Source organism: Acanthopagrus latus, chromosome 20 (genome assembly GCF_904848185.1).
Source record: "Acanthopagrus latus isolate v.2019 chromosome 20, fAcaLat1.1, whole genome shotgun sequence".
Classification (NCBI taxonomy): Eukaryota; Metazoa; Chordata; class Actinopteri; order Spariformes; family Sparidae; genus Acanthopagrus; species Acanthopagrus latus.
Window position 1 is genome coordinate 2640735 of NC_051058.1, and position 19310 is coordinate 2660044.

General features: G+C 39.2%; 1 protein-coding gene across 4 annotated transcripts in view; it reads left to right on the plus strand.

The window, feature by feature from the left end:
• Window positions 1–19310, plus strand: part of dnah9 (dynein, axonemal, heavy chain 9) — a 157348-nt gene that overhangs the window by 37576 nt on the left and 100462 nt on the right. For all 4 annotated transcript variants that reach the window (XM_037081128.1, XM_037081131.1, XM_037081132.1 and 1 more), the window contains exon 33: window positions 18930–19086. In XM_037081128.1, the coding sequence (XP_036937023.1) occupies window positions 18930–19086 (157 nt within the window). The remainder of the gene's footprint in view (window positions 1–18929; window positions 19087–19310) is intronic.

Here is a 19310-nt window from a genome sequence, read left to right on the forward strand (position 1 = left end):
AAACATCCTGATTGGCAGCTGAGCACTAACTGTGATTGAGTCCCGCGGGTGTATGGGTGGGACAGCAATCCGCCTCTACATTGCTTGTGTGCAGACTCTGGCTATGAGTCTTGAAAAAAGTATGGCAGTGCAATTGATGGTTAGCTTACTGCTGCTTCTCTAAGCTTTACATCCTCATGCATCACATATGCAGTTGACAGTGATAGCATCAAAATCCTCAGTGTTGATTAAAGTTGGTCCTTTATGTTAGACCGACTAGAGCGGGCTTCTGATTTCTTGCAGGAATGGACAATGACAGATTTCCTCGACACAGTTAATGGTAACTCCATGTTTAAGGTGTAAACATGACTGACTTTTTATTGTTTACAGCTGACTCATGTTAACAAGAACCATATAACTGGGGCCTTAAATATGAGCTTAGAGGCTACATTTATGATTTTGTGCTGAAAGGCCAAAGTTACATATCCCGAGCCAAAAGTTAACATCCGCACCAGTTATATCTGTTTTGTACGGATAGGCTAAAAAACACAGCATCCTCAAACACTCATTAGATTCCGAGGACCTCTCTCACTACAGAGCCATGCACACAGCTCCAGCATGTGGAGAAATGGAGAGCTTGACAGGCCTGCTGTTCCCAGTCATGGTTGATAAGCTCTGATTGGACAGTGGCAGTTTGGGGAAGGGTTACAGGAACTCCTGATGAAGTTTACGTGAAAAAGCAATAGTATCCAGCCTGTTGCCCTGTATAAGGTTATCAAAAAAAAATGCCAATTTGCACAAAAGCCTCTCAAAGTCCATTCTAAATACATTTTTAACATTTCTATATGTATTGTGTCTGTGTCTTTTTCGCCATTGTAATACAAATACTGACTTGGAGATACCAGCTCCTTATCTAATAATAACCATATGACGCATTCTGCTGATCGTCATTGAATCATTATGCACACCCACCTCTAGCAAAACCGTTCAGAAAAACTCAGCTCGGGCTCTGTGCCAGCATCTTGTTTGTTCACATGAACATGTTTCTGCAGGATTCCCGATAAAGTTTCAACTACACAGAGATGAATACCTGCTGCTCACAGCCCTTTGGCAAAAACTGCAGCGCTTGACTGTGTGGTTTTCCAGACTGACCAGTATTCCCTTTGAAGCCTGAACAAACAGAAACAACGGGCTTTGATGGGCGGATCAGCGGCCGTGTAGCAAGACTTCACCATATGGTGCATGCCCCTCACTGCAGCTCGCTGAGGCTCGCACAGTTTGCCGCTGGCTTTCATTTCAACAATGGACCATGGACCAGGGGGCTGGGTGTCAAATCCTTTAATCCACGACTTGAGAAGACAGCTAAAAGTGTGTTTTCTTCATGATATTGTTACATAAAGAAAAGAGGACAAAAAGAATATACCTTGATGGTGTCGAGTGAAAGCGCGATATCGTTAAATGTTGCATTAGCTGAAAGTAAAACAAATGCATATTTTGTTCAACATTATGCATGTTTGGGTCAGGTCATCCAATTAAAAAACAGCATGTTCTCAAATAGCACCTTTTCATAATGCCAAATCAAAGTGCTTTACATAAGAGATACAAAGGTATTAAGGCAAAGATAGAGATCAGCATGAGGTCATATAAAACAAATTAGAATGATTTAAATAGAATGATAGATAATAGAAGTTGAGACTAAGAATTAAATGGACTAAAACAGGAGTATACAAACATCCTGCACATGGATGGCGCCATCTTTCTACAGACGTCACACTGTGCCATCATAGAGCAGAAAAGTTATCTTTTGCCAGATACAAAATGAAGTCAACAGAAACATTTTGAGTCTCTATTTGGAAGAACTGAGAGCTGGAGCAGACTTCAGGTTTTCTGGCTGCAGGACCCCCCGCTATGTAAATTATATACAAATCTTCCGCATATTAAACACTGTGTAGGTAGGCCTGAAGTGCTATGTAGAAACAAGTCAGCAGCAGTTTTCGCAGGCGTGTGGATAAATTATCATCGTGTTTGTTTTGTAAATGAAATGCTTTTCTTTTTTTTCAAATATTCCTTTGTTGATGATATGCTGGATTCCTGCTCATGTGTTTTTTTCGGTCACATTTAAGTTTGATAAAACGAAAAGTTATCAAACAGTAATATGCTGGTCCACCTGCAGTAACTGCGAGGACCTCCTCTTGGTCACGGACCCCCGGTTGAAGACCCAGGCTGTATATGGTTCATAAATACCAACTCCAGCTAGTTAAAACATAACAATCATCGCAGCAGATGTTTATGACAGCGGTTCTACCTATACATGTGCAGCTGCTGTGCAGGTATTGCTAATGAATGCAGGCCTGTATGTTGTGGACTGTAGTCGGTATGGTCTGTTCGCCTTCTGCAGCAGTATAATTAGGCTGAAAGGAATCACACTCACATAATCTATAACAGCAGGACTGTTATCGGCACAAGGTTAGCAATCGCTCAATACATACCGCAGAATCTCCGAAGCTGCACCATCATGCAAAATGTCAGGAATATTTTAGCCAGCTCTCTCCCTCACACACACACACACACACACACACACACGTATACTTACTTATGTCCACTTTGAGGGCGCACATTTCAACACCCCCCCTTAGAGGACACCACTTTCTGAATGGTTTAGAGAGATGCTGGCAAGTGGAATATATCACTGGGAGTCTCCAGATTATGAAAATCACTTGAGATTTTAGTTTTAAACATCTTTTGTCCATACAGAATTTTTACCTTGAGATTGAGGACAAATAATTTTAATGTCACATTTGGGGTCTTCAGCTATACACAAATACACAGACTGATAAATGTCACCTTTGGGTGCCTAACTTTCCTTTGGGGACATGACTCATTAAATGTTATTATTTGCATGCACGTTCAGCTATGTTCAGTGAGGAGACTATGTTATAATGAAATATAAAATTCAATCTTTGATCAAGTAACATTGGTCTCGAGTAGCTTCTGAGATATCTAAAGAAAACACATTAAACTCAAAGTAAACCCCAAATTATCTCATACAGAAGAAAGAAGTAGTAATTATAACTAGAATGTTCCTCCCGCTCCCTGTATAATGTTACATAAAGTCATCTCCTGTGTTCATATTTGTGGTTTAAATTCTTGCAGAATTGAAATTCAGACATCTGTGATCTTGTGCCCCATTATTATATTATATTATCAATAGCAATCACACTACAGTATCAGTGCATCTGCTTTGCGTTGGGCCAAAGAATGCCCCTTAGCCGTGATATTATCCCAACACCCTGTCGTGAGCTATTGTATAATTAACACACCTGACTGCCCATCAGAAAAGAGTACTCACCCAGACCATGTAATAATGCAGATTAAGAGGTAGATTGAATATGTCATAGTTACACCACACTGAAAATCTGCATGAAATAATTATACACCAAACAGACTTGCGTTTGTTAACTTGTGTTTTAGTAACATAATGCATGGACATCATGTACAAGTGCCACACAGCTCAAATGGAATGTCCTTGAAAATTATAGGTTGCCACAGACTTGGCTAGCTTTCAAATGAATGCATCTGGACAACAGTCAGTTAACATACTTCTTAGACTAGACTAGTAGACTAGAGAATGTTCAGAGAAACAATTTCTTGGACTCGCTAGCAACATGATAATAGCAGGTTGTGCTCCAAACTACAACCAAAAACATTAGCTATATGAAAAGAAAGAAAGAAAGAAAGAAAGAAAGAAAGAAAGAAAGAAAGAAAGAAAGAAAGAAAAAAATAAAGAAAGAAGGGCTTCGGGCATAAACAAATTTAACATTAGCCTCTAAAATAAGATAACAGATACACTTCACACAGGTATACTTAAAAAAAATAGCTAGCGTGAGTCCTGAGAACAAGCCTTGCTCTTCAAGGCAGTGATCCGATTTCGAACATAATTTTTCACTCCAGTCCAGTTTCGGTTTTTGAGTGCATAGGGTTCTGCACTAATACACCGAATGCAGTCGACCTTTTGAGGTACCTTGCATGTGTGGATGAAGTGCTTCATATGTCTTTCAGTTGCATGTACCTCACTGTCTTCCCACTTACGTTTGGAGTTACCTCTGTTGTCTGCAAAGAAAAGATACAGGTGTCAATATTCCATTACTAAAAACATTTTTTGGAGTCCATCCAAAAATGCATTCACAACCTCTGCTTTCTTTTAGTACTCCTGTTCAAAGTGCAAGGACAACACCAAGGTAAACTGATCAAAAATAGAAGACCATGAATGCTAGATATTGCTACATAGTTTTTTTTTTTAATTATTTAAACACAATCCAAATAGGCATCCCCGTTAAATTTAAAAAAAAAAAGCAGGCTCTCTGCTCCACCAACATTAGCCAGAGAAATTAGTGCCTTTTTGGGAGCAGAGCTCAGGTCCTGATGATGTCATATACTGTACAGACATGGACAGAAAGAAAAATCTTCACGATATTGACTGATGACTCTTAGGGGTTATGCCTCTATTCATAGAATCTGGAGTTCAAAGTGTTATAGTGTTACTACTTAAACTTAAGATTCTTCTCTAAACTCACTTGTTAGCTGCATTTGTAAACAGATATTTTGGTATCAAACAACTTTTTAACAGAATGTTTACTTTTAGATTGAGAACAAATCATTTTAATGTCACTTTTGAGATCTTCAGCTGTACGCAAATGCACAAACTGGTAAAAGTCACCTGTGGGTGGTTAACTTTCCTGTTAGGGACAAGAGTCATTAAATGTTATTATCTGCATGCACTTTAAGCTACAGTATGTTTAGTAAGGAGAGTATGATCTAATATGAATATGAGGTTCAGCTTTTGATTGTAACATAACGCTGCTCTACAGAGAATGCAGTGTAGATTCTGCCATAGTGCCCTTTCTTTAGGCTATCAAGGACAGACAAGTTGTCTGTTAGTGCAGTGGGCAGACACATTTATGTTATAGGTAGTTAGCAAGACCAGCAGTGAAGCGTGGTAAACAGTGGTAATGTCTGGGCGTGTTAAATTTATGGAGGGTCCCTCGCTTATCCCCGACTCTGGCTGCTTAAAGTAGAGAGTGGGACTTTGGGGAGCTGAGGCGCAAATCAATTAGCAGTGGTGCTGCGCTGCTGTTGAATGCATACAACATTAGGGGAAACACTGTGACTGTGTCCTGAGTTAATAACTACAGACTTAACAATAACAATAACAAGTTTTACCTCGAATCAATGAGGTCGAGACAGCCACATTTTTAGTTGGCAAACCCCATCAGCATCGGAGCTGGGAGGTGCCAGGAGGGACAGCTAGGAGAAACATTAGCTGCAGCAGCTGCTTAGCTAAAGCAGTCAAACATGCTGCATTGCTTCAGATTTATCGAACGTTGTATTTGTGTTTCATGAGGTTGCTGGTGTAATATGTTTTAGACATATATTGCATTTTGCTGCATTTTCATTAAATTTTGTAAAGTGAACCCACAATTTTGAACATTTTGCCCTGTCAGCCATGACTGGGGAGCACAGAATGTAAAAACAGGTGTCAGCTGCTCGCTGACATCAGGTGCCATTTTCTGCTGGAAAAGGAAACCGGATAAAATAAATATCTGATCAACCTTGATACAGCTGAAATTTAAAGACATATTGAGATAAAGATGCTGCATGACCCCATTTAGGCATGAGTAGCATGTGTATGTTTGGAACGACCCCAAAAGTGTTATTATTATTGTTATTCATATGATTATTAATATTATCAGTAATAATAATGATAATTAGAAGAAGGAGCAGAATTTTCTATCTATTATAGAAAATTTAGTGTGCAAAAAAAATACATATCAAGAAAATAAAAGACAGTACAAAGGAAACTAAAACTCAAGTAAAATCAGGAAAGTATGTTTTAAGAAAGGACATAAAGGTGATCTCTGATTCAGCAAGGAATTTGTAAAAAACAAAAAAAACAGGGCCAAAAAGTAATATAATAACAATAAATGATAATTATCATTATAATAACCTGTATTTATAGAGCACTCTTCTAAATCCATGTTACAAAGTGTTTCATAAAGGCAGCAAAATTACTTTTATCAGATAGCCTTTCTTGATTATTATTACTACTTACTTGATGATTGTATTACTTTTATTTTGATGCCTTTATGAAGAAATGTCTCACATTGATTAAGAAGACTGCTCTATTAATAAAGAGGATAATGGTGATAATGATAATAATAATTATAATCATTATTATCATTTTATTATTACTTCTGGGGTCATTCCAAACACACACACACACGCTACTCATACCTAACTGGGGACATTCATCTATATATAATGTCAAAACATCAGTATGTAAGTCTGTCAGTGCTTTAGGAGACATTCCAAACAAAGATCATTGTCCTTACAGTATGCTAATACTTGGGCTGTCATAAGAGAAATACTGGACAATAATAGATACTAATATAAAAGGATTCAGCAGTGGTTTAGGTGGCAGGCAGACACACCCAACAATAAAAAATCAGAAAATACAAGCGGAAGGCAGGCTCTCTGTGTACACACACACTGTCATACAGGAATGAATGAGTAGGACCATTTTTGGAGAAATGTTCTACTATGTCAGTAAAGAAATTCTTGCTCAACAGGTCTTTAAGTAGTATTTTATAAACTGGTCCCTACCTGTGGTCTGTCACTTTCTTCCACAATTGGCTGGCTAACATCAGGTGCCAGTTGCTGCTGGAAAAGGAAAAAACAATGTATTTACTATTTTTATTACTTTTGGGGTCATTCCAAACACACACACACACGCTACTCATACCTAATTGGGGACATTCATCTATGTATAATGTCAAAACACAATTATGTAAGTCTGTCAGTACTTTAGGAGACGTTCCAAACACAGATCATTGTCCTTACAGTCCATTACTACTTGGGCTGTCATAAGAAAAACACTGGACAATAATACATACTAATATAAAAGGATTCAGCAGTGGTTTAGGTGGCAGGCAGACACACCCAACACTTAAAAATAAGAAAATACAGGAGGAAGGCAGGCTCTCTGTGGACACACACACTGTCACACAGGAATGAATGAGTAGGACCATTTTTGGAGAAATTTTCTGCTATTTCAGTAAAGAAGTTCTTGCTCAACTTGTCTTTAAGTAGTATTTTATAAACTGGTCCCTACCTGAGGTCTGTCACTTTCTTCCACAGTCGGCTGGCTAACATCCGGTGTCAATTTCTGCTGGAAAAGGGGAAAAAAATGTATTTACTATTTGTATTACTTTTGGGGTCATTCCAAACACACACACACATGCTACTCATACCTAATTGGGGACATTCATCTATGTATGATGTCAAAACACCAGTATGTCAGTCTAAAAGTACTTTTGGGGTCATTCTACACTCACACACACGCTACTCATACCTAATTGGGGACATTCATCTATGTATGATGTCAAAACAACAGTATGTAAGTCTGTCAGTACTTTAGGAGACATTCCAAACAAAGATCATTGTCCTTGTAGTCCATTACTACTTGGGCTGTCATATGAGAAACACTGGGCAGTAATACATACTAATATAAAAGGATTCAGCAGGGGTTTAGGTGGCAGGCATAGACCCCCAACACCAAGAAATAAGAAAATACAGGCGGAAGGCAGGCTCTCTGTGGACACACACACTGTCACACAGGAATGAATGAGTAGGACCATTTTTAGAGAAATTTTCTGCTATTTCAATAAAGAAATTCTTGCTCAACAGGTCTTTAAGTAGTATTTTATAAACTGGTCCCTACCTGAGGTCTGTCACTTTCTTCCACAGACAGCTGGCTAAGATCAGGTGCCAATTGCTGCTGGAAAAGGGGGGAAAAAAAACGTATTTACTATTTTTATTACTTTTGGGGTCATTCTACACTCACACATGCTACACATACCTAATTGGGGACAGTCATCTATGTATGATGTCAAAACACCAGTATGTCAGTCTAAAAGTACTTTTGGGGTCATTCTACACTCACACACACGCTACTCATACCTAATTGGGGACATTCATCTATGTATGATGTCAAAACAACAGTATGTAAGTCTGTCAGTACTTTAGGAGACATTCCAAACAAAGATCATTGTCCTTGTAGTCCATTACTACTTGGGCTGTCATATGAGAAACACTGGGCAGTAATACATACTAATATAAAAGGATTCAGCAGGGGTTTAGGTGGCAGGCATAGACCCCCAACACCAAGAAATAAGAAAATACAGGCGGAAGGCAGGCTCTCTGTGGACACACACACTGTCACACAGGAATGAATGAGTAGGACCATTTTTAGAGAAATTTTCTGCTATTTCAATAAAGAAATTCTTGCTCAACAGGTCTTTAAGTAGTATTTTATAAACTGGTCCCTACCTGAGGTCTGTCACTTTCTTCCACAGACAGCTGGCTAAGATCAGGTGCCAATTGCTGCTGGAAAAGGGGGGAAAAAAACGTATTTACTATTTTTATTACTTTTGGGGTCATTCTACACTCACACATGCTACACATACCTAATTGGGGACAGTCATCTATGTATGATGTCAAAACACCAGTATGTCAGTCTAAAAGTACTTTTGGGGTCATTCTACACTCACACACACGCTACTCATACCTAATTGGGGACATTCATCTATGTATGATGTCAAAACAACAGTATGTAAGTCTGTCAGTACTTTAGGAGACATTCCAAACAAAGATCATTGTCCTTGTAGTCCATTACTACTTGGGCTGTCATATGAGAAACACTGGGCAGTAATACATACTAATATAAAAGGATTCAGCAGGGGTTTAGGTGGCAGGCATAGACCCCCAACACCAAGAAATAAGAAAATACAGGCGGAAGGCAGGCTCTCTGTGGACACACACACTGTCACACAGGAATGAATGAGTAGGACCATTTTTAGAGAAATTTTCTGCTATTTCAATAAAGAAATTCTTGCTCAACAGGTCTTTAAGTAGTATTTTATAAACTGGTCCCTACCTGAGGTCTGTCACTTTCTTCCACAGTCGGCTGGCTAACATCCGGTGTCAATTTCTGCTGGAAAAGGGAAAAAAAATGTATTTACTATTTGTATTACTTTTGGGGTCATTCCAAACACACACACACATGCTACTCATACCTAATTGGGGACATTCATCTATGTATGATGTCAAAACACCAGTATGTCAGTCTAAAAGTACTTTTGGGGTCATTCTACACTCACACACACGCTACTCATACCTAATTGGGGACATTCATCTATGTATGATGTCAAAACAACAGTATGTAAGTCTGTCAGTACTTTAGGAGACATTCCAAACAAAGATCATTGTCCTTGTAGTCCATTACTACTTGGGCTGTCATATGAGAAACACTGGGCAGTAATACATACTAATATAAAAGGATTCAGCAGGGGTTTAGGTGGCAGGCATAGACCCCCAACACCAAGAAATAAGAAAATACAGGCGGAAGGCAGGCTCTCTGTGGACACACACACTGTCACACAGGAATGAATGAGTAGGACCATTTTTAGAGAAATTTTCTGCTATTTCAATAAAGAAATTCTTGCTCAACAGGTCTTTAAGTAGTATTTTATAAACTGGTCCCTACCTGAGGTCTGTCACTTTCTTCCACAGACAGCTGGCTAAGATCAGGTGCCAATTGCTGCTGGAAAAGGGGGGAAAAAAACGTATTTACTATTTTTATTACTTTTGGGGTCATTCTACACTCACACATGCTACACATACCTAATTGGGGACAGTCATCTATGTATGATGTCAAAACACCAGTATGTCAGTCTAAAAGTACTTTTGGGGTCATTCTACACTCACACACACGCTACTCATACCTAATTGGGGACATTCATCTATGTATGATGTCAAAACAACAGTATGTAAGTCTGTCAGTACTTTAGGAGACATTCCAAACAAAGATCATTGTCCTTGTAGTCCATTACTACTTGGGCTGTCATATGAGAAACACTGGGCAGTAATACATACTAATATAAAAGGATTCAGCAGGGGTTTAGGTGGCAGGCATAGACCCCCAACACCAAGAAATAAGAAAATACAGGCGGAAGGCAGGCTCTCTGTGGACACACACACACTGTCACACAGGAATGAATGAGTAGGACCATTTTTAGAGAAATTTTCTGCTATTTCAATAAAGAAATTCTTGCTCAACAGGTCTTTAAGTAGTATTTTATAAACTGGTCCCTACCTGAGGTCTGTCACTTTCTTCCACAGACAGCTGGCTAAGATCAGGTGCCAATTGCTGCTGGAAAAGGGGGGGAAAAAAACGTATTTACTATTTTTATTACTTTTGGGGTCATTCTACACTCACACATGCTACACATACCTAATTGGGGACAGTCATCTATGTATGATGTCAAAACACCAGTATGTCAGTCTAAAAGTACTTTTGGGGTCATTCTACACTCACACACACGCTACTCATACCTAATTGGGGACATTCATCTATGTATGATGTCAAAACAACAGTATGTAAGTCTGTCAGTACTTTAGGAGACATTCCAAACAAAGATCATTGTCCTTGTAGTCCATTACTACTTGGGCTGTCATATGAGAAACACTGGGCAGTAATACATACTAATATAAAAGGATTCAGCAGGGGTTTAGGTGGCAGGCATAGACCCCCAACACCAAGAAATAAGAAAATACAGGAGGAAGGCAGGCTCTCTGTGGACACACACACTGTCACACAGGAATGAATGAGTAGGACCATTTTTGGAGAAATTTTCTGCTATTTCAGTGAAGAAGTTCTTGCTCAACTTGTCTTTAAGTAGTATTTTATAAACTGGTCCCTACCTGAGGTCTGTTGCTTTCTTCCTCAATTGTCTGGCTAACATCAATTGCTGCTGTAAAAGAAAAAAAAAATATTTTTATACATTTTGCGTCATTCCAAACACACACACATGCTACTCATACCTAATTGGGGACATTCATCTATGTATAATGTCAAAACACCAGTATGTAAATCCGTCAGTACTTTAGGACATGTTCCAAACACACATCATTATCCTTAGTGTCCATTACTACTTGGGCTGTCATAAGAGAAACACTGGACAGTAATACCAACTCTGAAACCCACTGAGTACTACACTGAAAACAAATACCTTACAAAGTATAAGAGATTAAGTAGTACTTTATAAACTGGCCCCTACCTGAGGTCTGTCCCTGATATCAGGTGTCAGCTGCTCGCTAACATCAGGTGTCAGCTGTTCACTGACATCAGGTATCAGCTGTCCGTTGACATCAGGTGCCATTTTCTGCTGGAAACCAGAAAAAAATTAAAACAATCATAATATAGGTAAAATCTCAAGACACATTGAGATCAGCTTCATCTGAAAATGACAAAAACAACTATTATCAACATTAAACAAATTGTACCTGTCTGCGCCAAGGTCAGTCTGAATCCCCATAATTGTAAGTTATTTCTTCACCTGGGGCGATGTCTCTTAGGGCAAACAGGCAAAGATGTAGAATCCCACCAACATCAATAGCTTTTACCACGGTATTCAAGCACAAAATCTCCTTGGTTGAAAATTAGAAAAAAAAAACATCACGTGCCTTACATTCTAAAACCAGCTGTTGTAGACTTGACAAACTGAGTTGCAGGCGACAACATCAGCTGGTTTGAGTCAGATGAAGCGGGCCAGATCACACCACTGCAATGTTTACCTGCAGTGTTCTAAAATGGTTTCGTTTTGTTGCAAATCTTTGGTCTGAACTGGGCTTAAAACACCAAAGTCACACAAGAACACTAACTAATCGCTTGAGGCAGTGGCAAACTAGCGACTCCCATGTTCTGCAAGGTAAAAGACTTTAACTAAATATAACCATAATGGCTCTAAAAAGTTGTCTAACCCAGCTTTAAAATGTTAAAAGCAAATCCACACTGCCAGTATGAAGTAGCCTTGTGTAATTGAGATACGCATAGGAAGCAGTGATGAATTTTGAATTTACATTGTGTAATTCAACATTATTATTAACAGGCTCTGTACAACTGACACAAACACTACTTGCAAAATGTAAGAACTTACCTTTGTATGGGTTGATAAAATGCTCTGTGAGACCAGCCTTGTCAGTTTTCAGTTTAATGTGTTGTTCGGCATCCTGTTGAGGACCGACCCGTCTCAACCAGCCATATCATCTGTTTGACAGAATATTTCACGTATAATTAACATATGTGAGCCACCCAGTTAAGCCAACATACATTTTTTAGTTTCCTTTATACCAGGATGTAATTTTTATACTGATAGCTTAGTCACAAACTAATGCAGGCTTTTTACCCTCATAATCAAATCTCTTAAGTAGCAAATGCAGTGGATTTACCTGGAGGAAACCTGTTGTGATCCTAAGTGTGTAGCTCAAGGTGTTTACCCTTCCCTCACACACACTTGTTATTTTATTATGCACACAATAATAAATCTGTATATATAATAAATCATATTCCTAGCATCAAAATACTGAGTGAAGTTTAGAAAGAATTTAGAATGCTGACATCAGTCAGTATTTGTCAAATTTTAAGATACTGGCACAATAAGTTAAACAGTTAAATGACTGGGGACAGAGCAGATTGAAATATCGCTTTCTACATATTTACATATCTATTCACGTTGAACAGGTATATTGATAAAGCACTGGCATTTTTCTCCTGAAGATGTATTGCACTTACAGCATAGTATGAGGAGATCCTCTCCTCTCTGTGTCTGAACTGTCAGCCCTGACAGAGAGGAGCAGAGAGGATGTAGCTTAAGGAACTACACCAAAACAATAAAAAAGTACATATAAAAGAACCAATTGTGTCAGAGGTTATAATTACTACTGTCTTTAATAACTTGGCCCAGGTGACCATTTAATATCATGTTAAGGTGTCCATCCTACCACTCCCTGCTAACTAATCTCAGGACAAGCAATTCCTGAAATTTAGCAACCCAGCTAATTTTACCTTGAAATGACAGTCTTGTTGGTGGGTTGCTGCAGTCCAGTTATTCTCATGTTTGATAAGGCTATCCATCACCAGAACAACTTGCTAAGGCTTGTTTTCTACCCAGCTTACTTTGCAAGAGTGTAACTAGCTAGCTAACGCTAGTTAGCTCTGTGGATAAATAACAATTTATCTCCACCAACTCCACAGAAAATGGTCAGTTTAACGCTTTTCTATAAGTTCACTGTCATAACATGACTGGATGAACCACATGGCATAAAAACCTGATACATTTTCAAAAACGTAAAGTTTGCTTACCTTAAAGGCAGCTCCTCATGGCATCTTCCTGCTGTCCATCTGCAGCATGCAGCTCATGCATCCACCTAATGGGGGGGCGGGGCTCGTGCACCTCATGTAGGAGGTGGGGGTTGGGATAAACTTCACTTTTATCTTTCTATCATGACCACTTTCTTTTAGTTGATTTTGGATTGATCAATTTATTGAATGAGTTTGTAATTTGTGTTTAGTTTATAAATATTCAACAGTGACTATAAGATATGAATGAATGAATGAATGAATGAATGAATGAATAAATGAATAAATAAATAAATAAATAGTATATTACATAGGTACACCTTGTGTGTCCATTGTGATGGCAAAACTGGGTAGGGAACAGCAAGTGTGCCCTAGTGAGTCCTATCTCCTTAATGACAGATCTTCCTCTTGCTGACTGATCACTGATGATTCCCCCATTGGAGGCCTGGATGCTAATCCCATATGTTAATATCATGCACATGTGCACTGATGAAATGATGATGATGATTTTACCTGTACCTACTTTCACATAGCACATAGCCTACTGTATGTATACTGACTAGCTATTCAAATTTGCCATGTACAATTTCTAATCAATTTTTCGAATCAGTTCAATTCAAATTAAAGCATTTATTGTTATATGCACAGTTAAAACCAAGTTTTAAACCCTGTGCAGTTAAATTCTTACTTTGCCTTTCACTCTGAATGCCATTCAAAATACAATAAAATAAATGAAAATATTTGGAGAGATAAAGAAAGAAAAGTATCCAAAGAACACTATAGTCTGTGTACAATATATACTTTACAATATCTATATACATTATACAGTAACAGCAACTAATATCTGTGCAAAGTCTGTCCTGGCAAAATCTGTCTGTGATTGTGCAGTACGTGTGGAATTGTTTGCAAAGTGAAGCTTCCTGTATGGTGAGGTGGGTTAAAGGGACAGTGGATTATAGCTACTGATCAGTCTGATGGCCTGAGGATAAAACCTGTCCCTCAGCCTAGAGGTCCTGCATCTTTTGTACCTTCTGTCAGAGGGCATACACGTGAAAAGGTTGTGTTGTGGTTTGGTGGAGTCCGTGATGATGATGTCCTGCAGAGATGGTAGGGGCACCCTGACAATCCTCTCAGCAGTTTTCACCTCTCTGCAAGCAGTTGCGGTCCATGTCGATGCAGTTCCCATACCGCACAGGTATGCAGCTGGTCAGCTCTCTGATGCAACTGTATAAGCTGCTGTTCTTCTTCTCTAACTATCAATACATAGTTTCTAATACACCTGTTGAATCACCTTACAGTATATATCTGATCATGGTAACAGCCAACAGTCTCTGTGTTGTGTTTTGATGTTGATGTGGGACTAATGGCTCACAGTTGGCGAGTTAACTCAAACAAAGAAGCACAATGTCCAATTGTGCTCCAATCAACAGCTCCAATGTCGATGTCCAATTACACAAAGACACTACTGATACAGATGGATAAGTACACATAGATAATTGCTCTGGATGTCAGTACAGCTACTGTCTATCTCAGATAGGTTATGAATATTTACAGGTTTTCATTTAACATTATAAAGTGGAGAGCTCATACCAAGCAATCTAACTGGTTGTTAGCCTTGATATAACACCTGTATATCATGGCAATAACATCTAATTCCTTTACACAATTCAGTATCACTCCATGTTGTTTAACCCTGTCTGCAGTGTTGGAGGAGGCTCCTGGGTGGCGGGCCAACAGGACTAACAACGGAGCTAGCAGGGTTGATAAAGTCAGGTGTTGTGTGGAGCAACACAACCAGAGCTTGCCGTCATGAGCCTTCTCATGCTGCTGGACAGGGACAAACTCTGCTGCAGTTGCTGAGACTATGCTAGTCTGCAGCTAAAGTTATCTGGAGTGGCCGTGATATCTTATGTATCTTAGTGGCAACACCTCTCTAGAGACACCCTGTCTGTAACAGCAGAACAGTCAACACAAGCCATTGTGCTTTATATAATTACTAGTGACAAATACACTTGATTGATTGACTGATAACACAGGTTATGAGGTTGGGTTGACTGCAGGGATAATGTTAAACTGGCAGGCTAGGCTAGGATAAGCTAGTTTAAATAGGAATCTGTCCATCATTTTAATATTGCAATACTTGGTAACCATTTGTTAAAGCAACAGCTGTCTTCAGGCCGTCATAAATTGGGATTATATCCCAGCTAAGGGGGGTTGTTCGACCTAATGCAAAAATTTTGCTGTAAGGAATAGTAACCATTTAAAAATCAAATGATGTATTTAATGTAACTTGCAAGAGGCAAATGTTACACTGAAAATCTTCATGACATGCCAAACCTCCTCAGTCTCCTTAGAAAGTATAACCACTGTGGTGTTTTCCTGACCAGCTGGGTGATGTCATCTGTCCAGGTTAGGTCATCAGTGATGTGTGACAGTGACAATCCAGCCAGTGACTGTGGTGTTGTTAGCCAATTTCAGGATAATGTTGTCCTTGTGTGAGGCAACAATGTCATAGGTGAGCAGTGTGTAGAGCTTTGGCTGAGTCCTTGTGGGGTGTCAGTATTCATCATCACATTGTTTGAGGTTAGATTTCCTCACTGGCAATTTCAGAGAGTGTGGGTTTTATGCCAAAGTTGTAGAGTTGGTTTGTGAGTTTGTGGGGGAAGAGGTAGATACTGTAGGGGGTCCAGTGACTCAGGTATATTACTCTGAATGTGGGTAAGAACCACTCCCTCCAAACACTTCATTATGATTGAAGTGAGTGCAACCGGCCTGTTGTCATTCACACAAGGGACTGGGCTCCTGTTGGGGACTGGGATGGTGGTGGTGCTTTTAAAGCAGGTTAGGTCTGTGGCCGGTGCAAGGGACAGGTTAAAAACGGAGGTGAATACTGATACCCCAAGGTTCATCCACATCCGTATTGCTAAACACATACCCTATAGGCTTAAAAACATATTTCAAGCTTGAGAACTGCATCTGCCATATAAAGATTCATATACCATTTGTATCTATTCATGTACATCTAGTGTAGTTATTATGACATTGAATTTATCTCTTTTGCTTCACATACATTTTTTTGTTAAATCTATAACAAACCATTATATGAATTACTATTTGTCCTAGAGCATCTGGGTCCATGTGAGAACCTTTAAAAACACAGCTAACTAACTGTGATTTATGAATGATTTACCGTCAGTGCCATTTATGCATACCAGCTGCAATGCTTGGTAGGTTTTGGAGAAGTAGGCTGACCATGGTAATGGTAGACACATGCTGCCGATACCTTGCAATGCATAGGAATATACAGTTACTCAACTAATTATGCTAACATTGGGTACGCAGAAGTGTGTGACAAGGATTAGGAATTCTAATTTCCTAAGTAGCTCCACAATTCCACTGAACATGAGCAAAGGTTACATACATGCTATTGTAGACACAAAAGGGGCTGAAATGGACATGTTCATTTATAGTATAACTATAACTCTCTCTCTCTCCATATATATATATATATATATATATATATATATATATATATATATATATATATATATATATATATATATATATATATGCGTGTGTGTATCATATATACATATATATACATATGTGTATATATTTATATATATATATATATATATAAATCTTTAATCATGCAAATACAGGCTACCTATAGCTCTTGACTTTCATCTATCTATCTATCTATCTATCTATCTATCTATCTATCTATCTATCTATCTATCTATCTCTTTATTATCAGGCAAAATACAAGCCACCTATTAGCTCTCTATATGCCAATTCACATAGTGTTAGCATGTAGCGCTAGCATTAGCATGCTAGCGAACTCATTTTAACAGATTGTATCTATCTATCTATCTTATCAGGCAAAATGCAGGCTACCTATAGCGCTTGGCTGGCTTATCTATCTATCTATCTATCTATCTATCTATCTATCTATCTATCTATCTATCTATCTATCTATCCATATATCTTTATGATCGGGCAAAATGTGGACCGCCTATAGGGTCCTAGACAATTCCACACACTTCCACTAGGGGCAATGTAGAGGGATACACAGATTGGGTGGGGGGGTGGAGGGGGGGGCACACACACACACAGAAAATCTGAAATAAATCACTTTTAGGGACTAAGGAGATTTTTTGAAAAAAACACATTTTGGAGCGTGCTGAATGCAACTGAATTGAAATCTAATTGGGGACGGTGGTTTTGGTCCCCAAAGGCAAAGGCGTCCCCAAACAACTGGTGTGTGTGCTGGTGAAAGTCCCCAATCTAGACTTAAGTAAGAGCACACACACACACACACACACACACACACACACACACACACACACACACACACAGACCAAGAGAGAGCAGAATGGAGGGAGAATGAGTCAGACAGACAGACTGATATATAGCTGTTTTTTTTTTGTTTTTTGTTTTTTTAAAAAACACTGTAATAAAATAAGTCACCTTGTCACAGACGTCCAGTTCAGACTCACACTCTTGTCTTCTATCCGGCTTTAGTTATTTCATGCGGGACATCCTCATACAGCCTCCTAGACGACTGATTGTGAGATTTTTGGCCATATTTCAAAGGAGAGCCATAAAGCCTGTTGGCGCTGGTATCCGGATGATACACTGTATACAGATGGGATCATTTGTCTTCTCCGAGCTTCTGTCTCTTGTTATGCTTTCCGATACTTTCCCCTTCCATACATCATCTATTAACCAGCAGCTCATTAAAATCATTGCCGTATTGATATTCAAGGCAAGCCATTGTGTTTATTGGCCTGATCAATAAAGCCCTGATTGTCTCCATCAGTTCACGTCCATGATGCTGTTGGTTTTTATTGACACTGGATGGGCCGACTGTTTGTTAGTCCTGACAGGTTCTGCGGGAGAAGCAATCACTGGTGTCACTAATCAGCCCGTGTGATAATCAAAGCACAGGAGCAGATTATATTATCATATAATGAGGTTATGTACAATGATGGCTGAGCTGACACCGAGACACTGTCAGGGCTGCTTACAAGACTGTGTCAACTCAGGATTTGTCATTTGTGCACGAGGTGGCTGTATTTGTATCTAACCCCTAACCTTAACCATATCTATCCTATCAGTGAAACCGAGTACCGCTGTATACATGCCGTACGACCAGACTACAGAGCAGTTTGTTTTCTTCAGGCTTTGAGAATTCATGCTCAGCCCTCTGCCATAAAATGCAGTTTTTAGGTATTTTATGACTTCTCCAGGAGAATAACAACATTCAAAAATGTGTTGGCATGAAGGTTAGAGAAGGGAGCTTGTGACCAGAGGGTCGCCAGCTCTATCGCCTGACTGGCAAGATAAAACTGGGTTAGGAAGGTGGTTTGGTCAGGGGCATTGATGGCAGCAGAAAGAGACAGCGCCGTAGACCAACAAAAAGCTGATCTAAAGTCAATGGTGCCGTATTCTTTCTGCTATCTAAAGAGCTTATTATTGAGATTGTAAAAAGTGCCTACACAGATAGGTTCCCAACATGCATACAGTAATGATTTTTAGTTATTTTAAATGTTTCCATGCCTGCAGTAAAGTCACCGCAACAATATGGTGGCACATTTAATCAGCAAAACTAAAAAACCTTTTTAGTTCTGTAATTCTACTATTTTCAGACAGAATCTCAGGTTCTCTTTGTGTGTTTCTTGACTGTTTTAAGATGCTACATCACCCTGACCCAGTCCCTCCACCTGACCATGAGTGGAGCTCCAGCAGGGCCCGCGGGCACAGGGAAGACTGAGACTACCAAAGATTTGGGCAGAGCCCTGGGCATCATGGTCTATGTATTTAACTGCTCCGAGCAGATGGACTACAAGGTGAGCAAGCGTCCATGCGGACACGTATATGCATTACAGCCTGTGCAAGTAGCTAATGTGCGTTGACAGCATCTCATATTATGCGTGTTTCTTTTCATCTTTGCCTTTGTCAGCGATATGGTATGCATTTGTCATTAAAGTCATCAGCCCACCTAATGCCCTTCTCTTTTCATCTTCTTCCTTTTCATCTTCTGTTTGCCTGCCTCGCTTCTCTGGTGAAAGCA